At 42.7% G+C, this 20,613-nt stretch overlaps 1 protein-coding gene across 6 annotated transcripts in view; it reads left to right on the forward strand.

Annotated features, from left to right (window-relative positions):
* ush2a (Usher syndrome 2A (autosomal recessive, mild)) overlaps window positions 1–20,613 on the forward strand; it is a 239,970-nt gene that overhangs the window by 93,440 nt on the left and 125,917 nt on the right. For all 6 annotated transcript variants that reach the window (XM_061667225.1, XM_061667224.1, XM_061667255.1 and 3 more), the window contains 9 exons: window positions 128–316; window positions 870–1,000; window positions 1,099–1,378; window positions 2,710–2,934; window positions 8,205–8,285; window positions 10,650–10,838; window positions 13,090–13,230; window positions 14,942–15,017; window positions 16,094–16,179. In XM_061667225.1, coding sequence (XP_061523209.1) covers window positions 128–316; window positions 870–1,000; window positions 1,099–1,378; window positions 2,710–2,934; window positions 8,205–8,285; window positions 10,650–10,838; window positions 13,090–13,230; window positions 14,942–15,017; window positions 16,094–16,179 — 1,398 coding nt within the window. The remainder of the gene's footprint in view (window positions 1–127; window positions 317–869; window positions 1,001–1,098; window positions 1,379–2,709; window positions 2,935–8,204; window positions 8,286–10,649; window positions 10,839–13,089; window positions 13,231–14,941; window positions 15,018–16,093; window positions 16,180–20,613) is intronic.

Here is a 20,613-nt window from a genome sequence, read left to right on the forward strand (position 1 = left end):
TGGCCTGAATTGCATCTTAACTGCATGTTGAACGTTTGCTGCATATTTTAGGCATAGAACCCACTGCGTGAAATTTTTTTAAAAGTGACAGGTAAAGTTTTTTGAAATTCTTGTCGGCGTCCACCAGGGGTTGCCCGACTGATGCGACAGGGTTTCTCTGGTTGCCTGAGAGACGTGCGTTTCAAGATGACTGACAGCCCCTCGGATGAGTGGACATCTCTGGACTGGACAAAAGCCACAAATAAAATATCAGCCTGTGAAAGCTGGGAGGGATGCCCGATTCATACTGTGGATGGAGCCCATTTTCTGGGTCATGGTAGGACAATGTTGATTGTTGTTGATAATAGTGGTGCAGATTTCTAGCTTGAGTGATGTTATCGTACCATCATTTTAGATCTTGCTGAAGCAAAGATTTATAGTATAGTAGTATATGAAGTGGGGATATCAATCAGGTTTAATCCACCACCGGGTTTTGGATCAAATCCATTAGATCAGGGGTGTCAAACTCATTTTTGTCACGGGCCTCATCGTAGTTATGACTTCCCCCGGAGGGCCACTACAACTCTGAACCCATATAAATGAAAGATTACCTCGTATACTGTAATTACATACAGTATACACAACACATTGATGAATAGCCAGTTTTGAAATCAGAAGCCTATAAAAACATGTTTTTCAACTATTACATTTCCTTTCAAAGGGGGATTGGTAACAAAAAAAATGCTTGCAAGTATCTCAATGGTATTACACCAGAACACAATGAGTGGCGGGCCGGATCTGGCCCCCGGGCCACCAGTTTGACACCTGTGCATTAGATGATTATTTAGTGGAGCAACTAATGTTTCCTTGCTATACCATCTTGTGTTTAGGTTACCTGGAGTTAAACAGAGATGTGTTTCGTGGAGGACAGGACTTTGACATCTCAATGGAGTTTAGAACAGACCAACTCAATGCACTTTTGCTCTTTACATACAACACACAGACTGATGATTATATGCTGGTAGGATGTGCCTCATTGAAATATTACTTTAAATAGATCAGATATCATTTGTAATGCTCAACATTGTGATATTTTTTTCTGTTGATGTGTCATTTTAGGTGGAGCTGAAGGGTGGCCTCCTGTCATTCCTTCTCTCCACCGGAGGTCACGTGACTGAGCTTAGCATGTGGGTGGGGCTTAGCTACTGTGATGGACACTGGAAGCAGCTTTCACTGGCAAAACACAGCGCACTCATCTCTGCTGCTCTCGATGACTGGGCAGAGGAGACGAGGGGAGCAGGAGCAGCAGGGAGGCTTAGCGTTGACTCACCATTATACCTGGGTGGGGTGCCTACTCAACTCACACACACTGCTCTGGACATCCACAGTCTCAGACACGGTGAGATATATGTATGCACCAAAGGATCAGACAAATTAGATCATTTCATTATATATTGGGGTCTCTTTAAGGGTGTGGTGTTCAAACTTATGATTAATTTTTCAGGTTATACAAGTGGGACTCCCCGGACACATAAGGGAGACCTGCAGAATGTACTGATATCCAATAAAAGAGCTGTGTAAAAAAATACAAAATGATAATGTTCAAAAAAGCATTAATTTATCAATACAGTGGTGCCTTGAGATATGAGTAACCCAACTGTTGAGTTTTTCGAGATATGAGCTGTTCTGCCAGTTTTTGCTTTAACTTGTGAGTCCAAACTTGAGATTCAAGCACTGTATGGTGCCAGCAAACTCTACTCACTTAACACTGAGCCTCAGTTTGGCAGATAGTGAACAATTCTTAAAAAACGAGGCTTCAAGCTGTTTGTTGTCACTCCTTGATGCAGTTTACTGTCAAACTAAAAATAAAACAAAGAAAATTAAAAGTTGTGTATTTTAATGAAACTACATTGGCTTAGAAATGCCCCAGCGAGCTTAATGCTAAACCAAACCCTTTTATACTATTGATATTTGAACAAAAACATTGAAGCAACACATGTAGACAGACTATCACAATATTCACAGCCTGTGAATCACAGTCATATATTCTTTATTCTCTACGGAAAACGACAAATATTATTGCATCTTATTGAATCACTTAAGAGTAGTGGTGAGTCTACCTTTGTCTGTATGACTATATTATACTGCATTCAGTGGCCAAGGCAGCACATCAGAAGGAGCAGCACATTGAATTGAATTGAAGCATTAAATTATGTTGCACAAACTGTTTAATTCTGTACATTCTATTTAATTATTGCAGTTTTTTTCTAGTATAATATTATAGAGTGCTATTTTGTTAAAAAAACAACAACGCTGTTTTCTTGGGTGTTTGGGGAGGCAGCAACGAATATATTGCATTCCTATTTATTTCAATGAAGTATGCATGTTTTGAGTTACGAGCATGGTCACAGACTGAATTAAACTCGTATCACAAGGCACCACTGTATACAGTATTTATTATATTGTCAAACTGCATGTAGCTGAATAAACAAGCGTGTGAGCCTATGTATTTCTCGGCCGATTGTGTATCTAATGGCGTGGTGAGTACAGTTACATGAACGGATGTAATTCTCCATGTAATTTGTGAAGATAACCCAGGCGATTTACTTTATGAAGTGGACACTAGATGAAGTCAGGACTTGATAAACAAGGTGCAATGTTGAAACAAACTTCACTTTCCTATACTTTTCTTCTTCTCTTTTTCCATTTCTCCCCTCTTCTCGCTTTCAGGTTTTGGAGGTTGCATGAGAGGCCTCACCATTCAAAGTGATAAAACAACCTCTCCTGTCAGTCAAAGTGTTCATCTCTCTGTAGCCTCGGGACGCGCTGTTAGAATCTACCTCGATGGTTGTCCTAACAGTGAAAGTCGTTACAACTGCCGGGGCAATGATTCAGTGTTGGCCTTCACTGGTAGAGAGACGCATGCCTTTGATTACAGTCTGCAGCCATTCACTGGTAAGAATTGCAAATCATCTTTTTCATCAACTCTTTCTGTCTGACCTGTAGAATGTATAAGATGAGTGCATTTGTGAAGTATGATGTCACAGTTGCCCACAATTACCAGATTATCTCCTCAGTGGAATGTGAATTACTGCGGAGAATGTGATACATGTTTCATGCGCATTTCAAGGTCACCAACTCTTTTGACAACAGCAGGTTTGATCTCTTACATGTATTATAACAACACAAATAAACTAAATACAAGGAATGCACTAAGCCACTCCAGATAAATGCTTTAGCTTTATGGGTAGCTAGTCTCCCTTGGTGTTCTGAGGGAAAAAAACATGACCATCAGGCGGAGATTTATGTGGCTTTCACAGACAGGCCCGCACACACATCCACACATTTTCCAAAATTACACTTGACCTTGTGTGTGCTGTAGGCGGAGCACTGCACTTTTTACTTTGCTGTGTTTTAAAATTGAAAATGCAAATTTAAATGTGTGTGGGGCAAAGTCAAGCTAAATGAATATGAGGCTCACGAAAAAGGCCACTGAATTCTGTCCAGTCATGCGACACAAAAGGGACCTGCTAAACTTGTGCAGAGTTTTTGTCAGCAGAATAGCTAAAATTTATTTTCAAAGGAATACCCTACCATATACTGTCAAATATGTTGCACTTTGTCTGTTTTAATGATTAAAAAGCTTAAAGTGATGATTGGGCACAAGGTATAATGACATCAGATTGGCATATATTCTGTAAACCTTTTTATTTTACGACATCAACTAACTCCTAAACATCTAAAGCCCTTTTTCCCGTCTTGTAAAGGTCACTATTAATGGTGGCTATCCACTGTGTTCCTTAAAGGCCAAGTCTCATGCTCTTTGCAGTTGTGACGTTATGTGTAAAATAGAAACATTTGTCTGCTGGATAAAAGCTATAAACAATTAACAGTTTTATAAATCAAACAGTATACAATCAGGTACTCCTTGCTTTAGTCAGATGGATAAATTCACTGTAAATATAGTGTGGCTTCTCTCCTTGCTAGATTCAGCGTTTTCATGATTTTTGCTCAGTTTGGTCACTTTTGTCACTGAATGTAAGAAGATTAAACACCGGGTCTAACACACCCCCGCGCAGTTACGCAATACTGGATTTATGCCAGTTACGAAAATAGAGCCCCATGTGTCAAATATGATGGAGACTGTGTTATGGCATTGGAATGTACAGTATGGATGCTAATTGTATGGGCTCACTGGTGATTAATGGATGATGTGGCTGCTGACAGATACAGACCCTTTCCAAAAAATTTGAATGTCATGGAAAAGTTTATTTATTTCTATAATTCCATTCAAAAAGTTAAACTTTCATAGATTATAGATTCAGGGCCCACAATTTAAACAATTTCAAGTATGTATTTTATTTTTTTACATAATTTGGGTTTCCAGCTTATAAAACCCACAAAATCAGGAATTCAAAAAAATTAGAATCCATCCATCCTGCCATTTTCTGAGCCGCTTCTCCTCACTAGGGTCGCGGGCGTGCTGGAGCCTATCCCAGCTGTCATCGGGCAGGAGGCAGGGTACACCCTGAACTGGTTGCCAGCCAATCGCAAAAATTAGAATACTGTGACGAAATCAGCCCAGATTTTGCAGGCCATAAATGTTTTCAACTGAGTGTCAAACACTAATCATCTACTAAACTCAAAGCACCTACACAGGTTTCCCCAGGTGTCATTCAATTGCTTCAGTTTGGTTCAATTGGCTCAGTTGGGTAAAATATGAGGAAGACTGCAGCATTGACAACTGGCCAGAAGACAGAGTGCTGTGTTCAAGCATATCAATGGAAAGTCTAGTGGAAGGACAAAATGTGGTGGGAGAAGATTCACCAGCAAAAGAGATGACCGTGGGGAATCTAGCTGAGATACAGAAAGAGTGGAATGAGGCGGGAGTCACAACTTAAAAAAAACACCGCATTCATTCTACAACTGTCGGGTTCCTCGGGTCAAGCCACTTCTGAGCCTAAGCCAACGTAGGAAGCATCTCAACTGGGCCAAGGAGAAGTAAGACTGGACTGTTGCTCAGTGGTCCAAGGTGCCTTTCATTCGGGAATCAAGGTCCAAGGGTATGGAGGAAGACTGGTGAAGAACAGAACCCAAGCTGCTTGAGGTCCAGTGTGAAAAATCCACAGTCAGTTATGATTTGGGGTGCAATTTCTAGTGCAGGTGTTGGTAAACTCTTAAATCCAAGGTCACCGCAACAGTTTACCAGAATATTTGAGGACTTCATGATTCCTTCTCCTGAGGATCTTGTATGGACATGCAGATTTCATCTTCCACCAGGACCTGGCCCCTGCCGATACCGCCAGAAGCACCAAAACCTGGTTTGATGCCTATGCCATCACAGTGCTTGACTGGCCATCCAACTTGACGGATCTAAATCCCATTGAGAATCTATGGGGTATTATCAAGAGAACAATGAGGGGCGCCAGACCCCAAAAAAAGGACGAACTGTGACAGCAAGCATCAAGGAAATCAGGGCTTCCATAACTCCCAGGCAATGCCACAGGCTGATTGCCTCAATGCTACAACGCATCGAGGCACAGATTAAAGCAAAGGGATTCCCAACCAAGTATTGAAGATGAACATATCGTTTTGAAAGTACCATATTTTGATTGATTTAATGTGACTGTAATTTGTTTATTTTTTTTTTTTTTCTACAAAAACTGAGTGGTGATTTCGTCACAGTATTCTAATTTTCTAAATTCCTGATTTCGTGGGTTTTATGAGCTAGAAGCCCAAGTTATGTAAAAATAAACAAACATATACTCGAAATTGTTTAAATTGTAGGCCCTGACTCTATAATCTATGAAAGTTTAACTTTTTGAATGGAATTATAGAAATAAACCTTTCCATGATATTACAATTTTTTGGAAAGGGTCTGTATCTGTCAGCAGCCACATCATCCATTAATCACCAGTGAGCCCATACAATTAGTATCCATACTGTACATTCCAATGCCATAACACTGTCTCCATCATGTTTCACACATGGGGCTCTATTTTCGTGATTGGCATAAATCCAGTATAGCGTAACTGCGCGGAGGTGGGTTAGACCCGGTGTTTATAATTTCCAGCGCACCCGTGTGCATCTGCTGCACTGACTTCTGCTCCCTTGTGGGCGTGAACATGGCTGACTGTTGGATTTATCTTACCAAACATTATAATGAATAAACACAAAAGGAATGAAGACGCTGGTCATTTTACTCATGAGGAGGGTGCATGGGAGATTGTTCAGGTTACAGCCACTCAACACGCTCTAAACAATCTCCCCCGTCGCTCCTACATTTATTTGAAAATAGGAGGGTTTTACAAGACATAATGTTCTAAGCACTAAGACACAACACAAAACATAGGACCAGACAACACCTGTCACGTCCCCGACCACATCCGATCACGTCCTTGGTCAAGGCGCCCTTCCATCGGATGTTGCTGAGTCATCTTCTTGAAGGCGAGACATCTTTCTATCTAAATATTGTCCATAATACTAATGCAAGCTACAATGCAAAATACTAATGCAAGCTAAGCAAATAAATGATAACTTCTAAAATATATCTAACACCGACTTAAATCCTGTCCAATAGAAGTGGCTCCTCATTCCCTTTAAATGTGGCGTGTGAGTGGGGCACTGGAAGTCTTTGACATGGCGGAAGAAGAAACTGATTTGCTTGAGTCCGGGAGGTCGAAGCGCGCAAAGTACGTTTATATGGAACTCGAAGCAGCGCTCCATGGGGGGATGATGGAAGGTTGGGTTGGGGGAGATCACAGATTTGCTCCATGAAGTGGGCACTTAAACTTCCACACTCGATTGTTCGTGTGCTCCATGCTGGCCAGTTATATGATTTAAAAACTATTATAATGATGATGATAATAATAAAGCATCCATCCATTTCCTTTACTGCTTATCCTCACTAGGGTCGTGAGCGTCCTGGAGCTTATTCCAACTATCATCGGGCAGGAGGCGGGGTACACCCTGAACTGGTTGCCAGCTAATCGCAGGGCACATATAAACAAACAACCATTCGCACTCACGTGCACACCTACGGGCAATTTAGAGTCTTCAAATAACCTACCATGCATGTTTTTGGGCTGTGGGAGGAAACCGGAGTGCCTGGAGAAAACCCACGCAGGCACGGGGAGAACATGCAAACTCCATACAGGTGGGGCCGGGGATTGAACCCCGGTACTCAGAACTGTAAGGCAGACGCTCTAACCAGTCGTCCACCGTGCCACCATAAAGCATTCAATCAATTGATTTTCAAAATGATAGAGGTTTTGATGGTCGCTGTTCACGTAGGCCAATTTATGAATGAATACGTCTGACCTATCCACCACATGTCCACGGGACTCGCGTATCTGTCTGCCTAGGTGGCCCAATCAAATTCACCACTATTGCATTAGACCAGCAGTCTATCGTTCACCAAAAGTTATACGTGGTCTGAGCAAGCATAAGTTTAGACCGACTTTCAGCCACCTACATGTGCCAGGCTGATTTCAAGGACACACCCTCATTGTGCCGGTTTGACCAGCTTGGCACAGACCGGTCCACCAAATTGGCAAACATACGCAGCTACACTCCTGCTTGCATGAAAATCAAGATATGCCAGTTTTTTCACTCCAGAACAGTTGTGCAGTCTACGAAAATAGACCATGATGTACGATGCTTTAGATCAGGGGTGCCAAACTCATTTTTGTCGCGGGCCACATTGTAGATACGGTTTTCCTCATAGGGCCATTATGATTGTAAAACCATATCAATGTTTAATCACCTCATCATATTATTACACACAGACAACAAATTGATGGATAACTAGTTTTGAAATCAGAAGTCAAGGATAATGGTTTGTTCAACTATTGTTCAAGTAACTGTAAAAGGGATTTGGAAGCATAACATGCTTACAATAGTTACTAATTACTATTTAATACATATGAATATTATAAAAAAAATTGGAACAGATTTTTGCGAGAATCATGGAAGTTGACTCACATGATTTGCTTTTGCGGGCCACATAAAATGATGTGGCGGGCTGGATCTGGCCCCCAGGCGTTGAGGTTGACACCTGTGCTTTAGATCATGGGCTGTTCCTTCTCTTTTTGATATTTTTCTCTTCCCATCATTCTAATATATAATACGTTTCCACACCTATATCCTATGTTTTTCTGTTATTGATTTATCCTCTTTCTTTTCCCAATTCTAAACCCATCCTGCCATGTGCATTCACATATAAGAATACTTGTACAGAATTATAGCTTTGGGCGCAGGAGGAGGGACAGCCTCCCCTTGGCAGAGAGGACGCAGCCGCGGCAAAGGTAAGACATATTGCTGTGTGTAATTTGTTGACATTTCCATTCACAGAAAAACATTTTCAGCCCAGCTGTGACTTAAGGCAAATAGTAACAACTCCCACCTGTCGGAGTTCCCCTTTTATTCTCAAGAGATTTTGGATGAAACAGCACTACATCTTGTACAGTGATATTACACGCGCCTGACTCTATGAGAGATTGATAAAGCCACTATAAAGGGCATCCCAGTAAAAGGCTGTTAACCCAGAATGGCCCGGGTTCTCCCTTGTGTAATATAAAGCTGCTCATTAGTAGTGAACGATACACTGGTAGGTCTGGTGTGCTGTGACCACAGAGAGGAATGGAGGGGAGGGAGGAAGGAAGTGCTAATAAATACATTAAGAACCCAGGGAAGAGGGTAGGATGGAGGATTGAGAGGCAAAGTTGAGATTTTATGGAGGGAGGACAGCTAGAATGAAAATCGAGAAAAAGCTGCAAAATGATTGAGTAATCATGGCAGGAGTGAAAGTGTAGAGGTATTGGCACGGTGAGGAAATTACTCTTCAGTCATAAAATAATTTGTGATTCTTGAGGTATTTTCCATTAAAGAAATGCATGTCAGACAGAAATGATAAAAGTTCTGCTTGACGGCATAGACATTTTTTTTATACAGTATGTTAAGTATTCTCTTAAACTTGTTCTGTCCCACATTGCGTCAACACATTGTAAATCCTCCTGGACCAGCATAGGCGAAGACTAGTGACAGATGTACAGAAACATGGAGAGATGGATGGAGATAGGATGAGGGAGGTTTGACAGTAGACTGTCCATCCTCAGCGACTGGCATGTCCCGAAAGGGAAGGGGAAAACGGCTGAAAAAGGCAGAAGTTGATTATAGTGAAATATAGCCCAGAATGAATGGGTGGCTGTATTAAATCAGTGCTGAAAAAGTTACTACTCTCATAAATACTATTTATGCTAATAGAAGGCATGATTTAGTGGGCCTATTAAAACATGTAAAGATGGGGAAACTTTTGCTTTAACCTCACGTACTTCCAACCTGTTGTTTTGCCTATTTTACACACACACACAAATATATATTGTAATTTGTATTTTGTACTTGATCAGCTAATCCCACATTAAGTGCAGTATATTTTTCTGTGTAATAGATACTGTATATTCTATGGAAAAAAATGTGCAGCGACATGCATCCATTTTCTGAGCCGCTTCTCCTCACTAGGGTCGCGGGCGTGCTGGAGCCTATCCCAGCTGTCATCGGGCAGGAGGCGGGGTATACCCTGAACTGGTTTCCAGCCAATCGCAGGGCACATACAAACAAACAACCATTTGCACTCACATTCACACATACGGGCAATTTAGAGTCTCCAATTAATGCATGTTTTTGGGATGTGGGAGGAAACCGGAGTGCCCGGAGAAAACCCATGCAGGCACGGGGAGAACATGCAAACTCCACACAGGCGAAGCCGGGGATTGAACCCAGGTCCTCAGAACTGTGAGGCTGACGCTCCAACAAGTCGGCCGCCGTGTAGAGACATGTCTTTTCTAATTATATTCCGCCAAGATAGATTTCAATTTAGTTGTTTAGATGATTATGATTTTGTATGGAACATGCTTATATGGTGTGCTTTACAGATTTCATAGGTCAAGGTTCCCATTTGATACATTTATATATATTCTTTTAAAGGAAAATTGTGGTAATGTCAGGTGTGGGAAGTAGCTGAACCCAAGAACAGGCGGAGGCTGATGTAAAGTGATGAACAGTTTATTGAGCAAAGGTTATGGAAGTGGTCCTGGATATGTTGACAGGCGGCGGCATGGACAGGTGGCAGGCAGTGGACAGAAGAGGGGGCTGGCAGGAATGCCGTGGGTCAGGAACACTGGGAACGAGGAGACACAAGAGAACGAGGAGTTGAGTAGCTTACATGAGTATGGTGGGCCGTGGTACCGCTAGGAGAGACTGCAATACTTTGGCGAGGATTTCCGGGAACAGGCAGGCTTAAATGTAGGTGGTGATGAGGGTTGATGGGAGACAGGTGCGTGGCTTGAGGAGAAGCTGAAACAGAGAGGGGAGGGGAGAGGGAGGACGAGAGGGCGCAACCTGGATGGCGCAAAAAAAGGTACTGGATGGCGCAAAACGGTACTGCAGGGCAGTACATGACAGGTAATCGACTAACATTTCTAATTACCGGTCATTAGTCTGGGGAGGGAATGGTTGTCCCCTTTTTACTTCCTGCAGGTGTCATGACCATGTGTGGCCCAATATTTGTGTCTTTGGAGTGTATTTATGGCTACTCAAAAAAACAAAACAATATTCTCTGTTGATGTGCTTTTCATCATGTCAAATAATCAGATCTATTTCTCTCTTCCAAGTTCCAAGCTACATTCCACCTCCTTCTGCAGTGCAGATTTTGAATGGCTTCAGTGCCAAGGTGAGCTGGGCTCCACCTACTGGTGATGTCAGAGGTGTGATTGACAGGTATGAGTTGCGAGCCTACAAGAGGGAGCAGCCAGAGATGCCACCACTTAAAGCCATATACCCGGCTAATGGCAATTTCACAGGTAAAAACAAATGAATCATAAACTATGTGAAATATAGACAGTGATTGTATATGTTTTATTGCATGACTTTGGTTTTAAACAGTCCCAGTTGGGCTTCATGTGATAGCAGGAGTAGATCATCTGTACAGTTGGAGCCAGATAAATATCAAAGAACTTGCAAATTACCCAAAAATTTTTAATCTTTTTTGTTTGTTTGAGTTTATGAATTTAAACATTTAAACTTGATTTTGAAAGTCCTACCTTTACAGGTAATATAACCACTTATTTTTCTTGGAATATCTCCGTCATAACTTTTATTTTATTATATTCCATTGTCCTTTTCAGTCACTGCACAATTTTCCTGACAAACAGACACACACTTTTCATCCCATGCAAGCCTGTTAATGTCTCCTTGGCAAGCCCCCAGCATTTGCACACTGTCTTCATTTGGACCAAGACACTCAAGACTATCCCAATGATGTCATAGCTTGGCATTGATCTCTCTCTCTCACTCTCTCCCTCTCTCTCTCTCGCTCGCTCGCTCGCTCTCTTCCATCTCTCCTCAATTCATCTTCAGCTGCTGCTATTCGTCCCCCGTCTTGTCCACGCATCCATGTCTCCAGGCAAATATGAAGATGAGCTTGCCTGTCCCAGTCATTCTCTGTCTCCAAACTGTCCCTGTCCCCTCCCCTCACTCTTTGCCATCCGTAGCGTCCAACCATGATAAGGCGTCTTGTTAATTTATGATGGCCTCGACACCTGACTACGGAATCAGACCAATGGCTCAAAAACACAGAACGCAAATGAGGGTGTAATGGCAGTGGAGTGGGGCCTTGGCCTCTAATTGAATTAAAAGACACGGGCGGCAAAGAGAGAGGGAGAATGAGAGAGTGAGGCTCTGTCAGACAAGTAGAGGTTGACTGAGGATCGGGGGGGATACGAGTGAAAAAGTGGATGGGGACAAAAAAAAAATACAATAAAAAGGACACTCCACTTGCCAACTGCAGTGCGTCTACTTAGCAACAGCGTCACACAGGGCTGAAAACCAAGGTACTTGTTGACATCAGCCTCAAGAACAAAACACACAAGGGGATAGTATAATACATGTAGTTAGGCAGGCACATATGTGTTTGGTAATGTTTATTAGCTATTGACTGATACCCAACTTTCGTATCCAGAAAAAAATATTAAGGAAGTGTACTGTTAGAATCAACAGAGTCAGTACTGCTGTGTGGCCTGTGACACATGATACTGTTTATCCTTAGTGTAGTTGTTTGTAATGGATACACCGTAACAATTGTAATGGTTTCTTATGAGTGTGAATGAAACGAAATAAATCTAAATTCTTTTGGAATAGAAGCGAATTGCAATCTTACTTCACCACACATTTTTAAGCCTATAATTCATAAGTGCAGACACAGGACTCTGGCAACATGCACTTTGGGGGAACCTTGATTAATACGGTGGTCTGGAGCCTTCATAAAGACACCTTTGTAATGTTATTGGATTGGCACCCTTCCACCTCATTTAGAGCATGGGTTCCATATCACTTTGACTACACCAACTGGTTAATATTCACGTCAAAACTTTTACTTACCAGCAGTAGGCCAGCAGATGCTAGGTGGTAGGGTCAGGTGTGAAGATATTGTACCTAAGCATTTAAGAGTACCTTTAAAGATGTCTTTGTAGATTATCAGTCATCCAGGTCATTAAATTTATTTAATTTCCTTTTTTTTTTTTTTTTTTTTTTTTTAAAAGAACTGAAGCATTTTTTTATTAAAGGTGAAACATCTTCAATAAACAAGAATAGTCCAGTTGCCTAGATTCAACCTTTGCAAATTACCTCTAAAGATGTTTGAATTTAATGAGTTTCACACTCGTGTTGAAGTCAGGCTTCGACTATTTCGTCTTAAGAGAAACAAAAAATCCTTCTGCATATGCTTTCCTATTTTTCTGCTTGTAATGACTCAAGACTGTATATGCCCTTCTTTGACCTAGAGGTGATGAAGGGGGGGGAAAAAAAATATATATATATATATATATATATTTTTTTTTTTTTTATTTTATTTGTAAATGTACATCAATTTAAGTTTGACTAAATGTGTTGATTAAATACATTTATTTACAAAAAGGGGGGTTAGGGTTTTGGACCCGTGCTCTCTGAATGATGGCAGGAAAGGTAAAAATAAACCTCAAAATAAAATATATGCAGTATCTCCCCTATATAATTAATTTTTCCATTTAGTTTAAAGTCATTGCTTCTCTTTTCCAGGTGTGTTGTTTGGTCTTACTCCGTCCACGCAGTACGTGGTCACTGTAAGTGCTTGTATTGCGACTGGCTGCACAGAGAGTTTTCACAATGACAACGCTGATGTTACTGATTTGAGATCACTTCTGAAAACACCAGAGGAAGGTATGACTGTGAGACAAACACACATTAACGGAATGTTTCTTTCTCCATCTGTTAGCTGTAGTATTATTTTTACTTTCTGAGCACATCACTGTAGAGGCACACATACAGCATACACACACACACGCACGCATATGGTCTTCTCAGTCATGGACATTTGTACTTGTAAGAGGAAATATGAACAGTGAGACAAGAGTGACAGATCCAAATGAAATAAACAGGAACAGGAAAATGAGGACAAATGGAAGGGCTGAAGCAAGATTGAATGAGACATTTTACAAGTGAGCAAAGGACATGTAGGAAAGTCATGTCGCTTACCTGACTGGCACAGTAAAACTCAGTTTTTTATTTTCTTCATTTATTATCCTCTACATTAATCTTTGTGGGACTAAGATGCCTTGTTGGGGGGGCTAATGTGACAGTCGGGGTCAGCGCAGTAGTCCAGTAGAAGAGTGGAATAAAAAAAACAAAAAAAAACACACTGAGCATTGAGTTAATATACTATACAGTGTTATGAAGAAACTGAACATATTCAGAAGTACAAAAACATTTAACTCACTTCCCCGAAAGCTCAGGAGCATTTTTTAACATGTCAGACTTTTAATAATGGGACTATAGGGATTATGTGGTTTTTATTTTTTATTCCACTAAAGTCTGTCTGATTTCTCTGCAGTAATCCAAAATTGTGTCCTCAGGCATCAGACAAATAAAATATACTGTATGTAATATATATTTTGCTTCCTCAACTCAAGAGTGCATAAAATTATGTTTGAACATACTTAAATTGTATTTTGTGATATAATTTAAGGTCAGTACCTTACTATTATTTGTGTAACACAACATACATCCATCCATCCATTTTCTGAGCCGCTTATCCTCACTCACATGCACACCTACGGGCAATTTAGAGTCTCCAATTTATGCATTTTTTTTGGGATGTGGGAGGAAACCGGAGTGCCCAGAGAAAACCCACACAGGCACGGGGAGAACATGCAAACTCCACACAGTCGGGGCCGGGGATTGAACCCGTGTCCTCAGAACTGTGAGGCTGACGCTCTAACCAGTCGGCCACCGTGCCGCTACACAACATACAGTAGATGGAAAATTCAGGGGCTGCTGTCACAAAAGATATATTTCTATTTTAGACGGCAAACTGAAAAAAAAAAAAGACTGCAAACGAGAACTTCCCCCAGCAAAGTAATCTCTATCTAACACACTTTCCCAGCCTCCTCTGCCACACATTCATGCACTCCTAGAAGGATTTTCCCAGGATCCCCCACAGCTCTGTCGTCACGGCCATCTTGATGTTTTCCATGCTAAACGAAAATAAATCACATGGAGCCTGGTAAAGCAAGTAGGGAGGTTGCTCCAGCACGACAATGTTCTTTTCGGTCCGGAACTCTCAGGGCATTGTGAGCAGGCATGTTGTCATGGTGAAGCAGCCATAAATTGTTCTGCCACAACTCCTGCCTCTTCTCACACACTGAATGACGCAAACGCCGCAGCATCTCTTTGTAGACATGCTGGTTGATCATCTGGCCCACACTGAAGGGGAAACCCCATAGTTTGAAATATCTGTCATGACGCCAGTACTGGAACATTTCCAGCACACTATTTTTTGGGGGATATTTTTTTTTATTTATTTAGATTTTGTTTTTTTAAATCTGGGCATAACCATATGGTTTATTGGTTATTGGTCTTCTTTTATTGTCAGCTCCTGATGCTGTTTCTCCTCCAACTGCACTCTCAACACCCGCTGCTCTTTTTGTCACCTGGAAACCTCCAGCAAGGTAATGCACACACCTCAATACAGAGTGCTTACTTTGATGCAGCACACAGCTTTATCTTGTTTTTATTTATTTATTCTAATTTTTTTTTTTAAGTTACAGATCAGTGGCATTCAGGTCCTTTAATAGTTGGTAAATTATGTGACAACAGGCGATTGCACACTGTAGTGCACAGCCAATACAGAACTACCTTGATTATCACACATTACAGCGCAAACCCCGCCAAGGCCAAGCAGTCCTAATATGGACACTATAGACTCTCCTCGATATCCACCTCCTGCATATGCTTGAATTTTGGGCCCAATGGTTTTTCAATATTCACTTTTATTTAGATCTGTACTAAAAATAAAGGGACAATTTGCAGTTAAAAAAAAACAGCACTTTTTGTCATATGTTTAAGCTATATAATGTATCAACCCACAGTAGAATATTATTAAAATTATCTTTTGAAAAATCGCCCCTCTCTAGCCTCATCTAATGCCTCTAATTTAATTTCAATTATTATTTTGCAACTGGGCGTGGGGGGACAATAATACCCAATCAGAGACTGTAGTGACAGGAGGCATGACTGAATAGTCTGTCAGTCTTTTGCTCATGCGTACCTTGTGCTCCAGAAACATTTTGTGCAGCCAAGTGGGAGGCAACGGTCCCTTCCTGCAGGCATAGTCCAGCAAGCCACTGACGAGCTCGGGGTCGACTGCGTCGCACTCTGAGGCGGCCAGGCGAGTGCGATGAACCGGTTTCTTCCGAGAAAGATGTAAAGTGGCGGGGGCGGGGACTAAAATGAGGCTACATTCAAATATTGCTAGCAGTTCCAAAAGTTGCATATTTTATCTTTTCAAGGGGTTCTTTTTAGTACATAAACAACATTACTTCTTGGTGGAGGTAATGACAGAAACCTCATTAAAAGTACACTAGAGTATATACTATCATCTTCAACTTATTTTTACCTTTGGTTCAGTTCCCCAAATACCTGAAGAATAATTTATAGCATATAAAAAGCTAACATTTTATACAGTATTAACTACTGAATACTTTTCTTATACAGCCCCCATCTCACTTTTTTGTGCCACTAATAGGCCCAATGGAGTAATTACAGAGTACCGTCTCTATCGAAATAACCAAATGGTCTACAGTGGGGAGGAGAGACACCATAACATTACTGGTAAGCGGAGAGCAATAATGCACGTGTGTGTATGTCTGACTGTGTGTGCATGTCTCAGCCTCGGGACACAGCCTTAGTGTAAAAAGAAAAAGAGGAAAGAGTGACGGAAAGCAAAATGGGGAAGGTTATTTGCATTTGAAAGAGCAGAACGAGCGTCTCTGTTCTTACCATGGGAATAGTACTTTAAAATGCACACACTGGAAACTGCGGCAGCGAAGAAACAAAGAGCACTACAAAGTGGCATACTTGCAAACACACAATTTGCCTTGAAAATGTTCACTAAAGAGACTTAAAGAGGGTACAAAACACGTTTCATCACTGAGACTGAAGATGCAAATAAAGACACAGTGAGACATATTTACAGTATATATGCAAAAGCCCTCACAGGCATACAAACACACAGCAACAATGTAAGAACGTATCCTGTCATATAAAGCCACACGAGCGTATCTTAAATTATCCCCTATTTTGAATTTAAATGTTTACCTTTAGATTCTTATACATTATGGTTGTGGGCGTGTACGGGCATGCGTCTGTGCATGTATATTGTATTTGGGTAATTGAATGCAAGAGATGCATCATTCATGCTGGTTTAATTATATGTCTGTTCACACTGATTGGAAAGATTATGGACGTAGTAAATGTACAGTAGGCAGCGGGCGCTCCTGTGACACACCAACAGAAACAATACAGGAAACTATAAATATTTGGGAATATTTTAGAACATACAGTATATTCTGGGACATTAATATGGCCTATGCTGGTTAATTTTAATTAAAGGTGACCTTACATCAATATTACTTTTTACCACCACTGTTTTATGCATAACATACAGTCAGTTCAGTCAGTCAGAGGTTTTAGAAGACCCCATTTTTTTCAGCTTTTTTTAAATTGAAATTTATGCAGTTCAATTTCTCATTTTACTCTGAAATGAAAGCGCAGAACAAGCTATTCAAGTTGAAAAATAAATCATGGAATCAATCTACATTCTAAACCTTTGACTCCTAAAAGTAGCCACCTTGGCAAATATAACACACTTGTGTCATTAACTCTAAAATACAAATCAAATATTCTTCAGAAAGTTCTTCCCAACTCTGTTGTGGAAGTTCCCATACCTGTGTGAAACTTGTAGGTTATGGTGCTTTCACTCTTTTGTCCAGTTTAAAGTTAAAGTCTGGAGACTGTGCCTTTTTGTATAATTCTGAAATGTACATTAGTTTTCTGTTTTGGGTAACCATCCATCCATTTTCTACCGCTTATCCGGGTCGGGTCACGGGGGCAGTAGCTTTAGCAGGGTCGCCCAGACTTCCCTCTTCCCAGCCACTTCATCCAGCTCTTCCGGGGGGATCCCGAGGCGTTCCCAGGCCAGCCGAAGAGGGAAGTCTCTCCAGCGTGTCCTGGGTTGTCCCCTAGGGTCTCCTCATTCTCATCCCAGCCGCTTCACACACTGCTGCGAACTGCTCCAGTGAGAGTTGGAGGTCACGGCTTGATGAAGCCAACAGAACAACATCATCTGCAAAAAGCAGAGATGCAACACTGAGGCCAGCAAACTGGACCCCTCTACGCCTCGGCTGTGCCTTGAAATTCTGTCCATAAAAGTTATGAACAGAAACGGTGACAAAGGGCAGCCTTGGCGGAATCCAACCCTCACCGGGAACGAGTCCGACTTACTTCCGGATATGCTGACCAAACTCTGACTCTGGTCGTACAGGGACCGAACAGCCCGTATCAGGGGGTTCGGTACACCGTACACCCGAAGCACCCTCCACAGTACACGGACGAACGCCTTCCCCAAGTCCACAAAACACATGTAGACAGGTTGGGCGAACTCCTATGCACCCTCGAGGACCCAGCCGAGGGTGTAGAGCTGGTCCACTGTCCCCGATGTCCACGTGATGTTGCAGAGGCGTGTCAACCAGGACAGCGCCGCAACATCCAGAGCCTTTAGGAACTCCGGGCGAATCTCATCCACCCCTGGGGCCTTGCCACCGAGGAGCTTTTTAACTACCTCGGTGACCTCAAACCCAGAGATAGGAGAGCCCACCTCACGGAACCCACACTCTGCTTCTTCATGGGAAGGCGTGTCGGTGGAATTGAGGAGGTCTTGGACCATACCAAGATGGCGCCTACCAGTGTGGTCGCCTCGGTAACGCGCTCTCTAGTATTGTCTTTGTTTTTGTGTTTTTCGTCCGTCTTTGGAGACCTTACACGACTCACTTACACAAGGGGAGACCTGCTAACCATCAAGGAGGCTACTCCGGACTTTCTGTCACCAACTTTCGAAAATCCGCTCAGTTTTTTCCCCGAGTTACTCACCAGAGCGGCGTCCGCGGTTTTCGGCGCATGGATGCGGAAGCGCCGCCACAGAGGAAAACGAGCCGGCATTCAGGTGAAACTCCGCAAGGGAGGACACAGATTGGCGTTCCCGTCGATCCACCTCGCGAATGTACGCTCCCTACCCAACAAAATGGACGAGCTTCATCTTCTGTTAAAGACCAGTAAAGACTTCGGACGTTCCGCGGCCATGTGCTTCACGGAGACCTGGCTTTGCGACGCTGTACCCGATGGCGCCGTCATGCTTCCCGGCTTCAACATTCATCGAGCGGACCGCGACATGGAATCATCGGGGAAAACGAAGGGCGGCGGGACATGCCTCCATATAAACGAAAAATGGTGTACGGACGTCACGGTGCTCAGCACACACTGCAGCCCGCATTTGGAGTCGCTGTTTTTGAACTGTAACCATTTTACTCGCCACGTGAGTTTGCATCGTTTATACTGGCTGGAGTCTATATTACACCGCAAGCTAACACGAACGCTGCATTGCTAACGCTCGCCGAACTAGTCAACGAAATTGAAAAAAAAACACCCTGACTCACCCCTCATTATTCTCGGGGACTTTAACAAAGCTAAACTCAACCACAAACTCCCTAAATACAAGCAGCACATCGACTGTCCTACCAGGGAAAATAATACTTTAGACCACTGCTACACTACGGTAAAAAACGCATACCATGCTATACCTCGTGCAGCCCTGGGCTCGTCTGATCACTGCTTAATTCACTTAATACCGACGTACAAGCAAGAACTTAAATGTGCGAAGCCTACAGTGAAAACAGTCAAAAAGTGGACCAATGAAGCAAAGATGGAACTTCAAAGCTGTTTAGACTGCACAGACTGGAATGTCTTTGAAAATTCAGCTGGCAGCCTGGATGAATATACGGACAATGTCACATCCTATATCAGTTTCTGTGAAGAGGTTTGTGTACCAACAAAATCATTTCGGACATTCAACAACAACAACAAGCCGTGGTTCACTGCTAAACATAAGCAGCTTCGTCAAGCTAAGGAAGATGCATATCAGAGCGGGGACAGGGCCCTGTATAATAGAGTTAGAAACCAGCTTACTAAAGAAATTAACATTGCAAAGAGGATCTATGCAGCAAAGTTGGAAAAACAGTTTAGCGCGAACGACTCAAAATCAGTCTGGCGTGCATTCCAACTGACTAATTACAAGTGACGATCCCCCCAAGCTGAGAACAATAGCACACAAGCCAATGACTTGAATACCTTCTATTGCAGATTTGAAAAGGACAGTTTCACTGCACACACCCACCCGGCCGCACCCGCGACCACAACCACACCTCTGACTTCTGCGTTAACCATCCATGAACAGGATGTGAGACGCATCTTCAAACAACAGAAGATTAACAAAGCGACAGGACCGGACCATGTGTCCCCATCCTGCCTCAAAGTCTGCGCGGACCAGCTCGCTCCAGTCTTCACTCAGATCTTTAACAGATCTTTGGAAATGTGCGAAGTTCCATCCTGTTTCAAACGCTCCACCATCATTCCAGTCCCCAAGAAACCTGCAATCTCTGGTCTGAATGACTACAGGCCTGTCGCTTTGACATCTGTGGTCATGAAGTCCTTTGAACGTCTCGTGCTGGACCACCTCAAGAGTGTCACAGGTCCCCTGCTGGACCCCCTGCAGTTTGCCTACCAAGCGAACAGGTCTGCGGATGATGCAGTCAACATGGGACTGCACTTCATCCTAGAACACCTCGACAGTGCAGGGACCTACGCGAGGATCCTGTTCGTGGACTTCAGCTCAGCGTTCAACACCATCATCCCTGAACTCCTTTCAACTAAGCTTCTCCAGCTCAGCGTCTCACCTGCCATCTGCCAGTGGATTTACAGCTTTCTGACGGGCAGGACACAGCAGGTCAGGCTGGGGGAGGCCACCTCATCCACACGCAGCATCAGCACTGGGGCGCCCCAAGGTTGTGTCCTCTCTCCGCTGCTCTTCTCTCTCTACACGAACGACTGCACCTCAGCGAGCCCGACTGTCAAGCTCCTGAAGTTTGCAGATGACACCAATGTCATCGGCCTCATCAAGGACGGTGACGAGTCTGCATATCGACAGGAAGCGGA

Source organism: Phycodurus eques, chromosome 2 (assembly GCF_024500275.1).
Source record: "Phycodurus eques isolate BA_2022a chromosome 2, UOR_Pequ_1.1, whole genome shotgun sequence".
NCBI classification, from domain to species: Eukaryota; Metazoa; Chordata; class Actinopteri; order Syngnathiformes; family Syngnathidae; genus Phycodurus; species Phycodurus eques.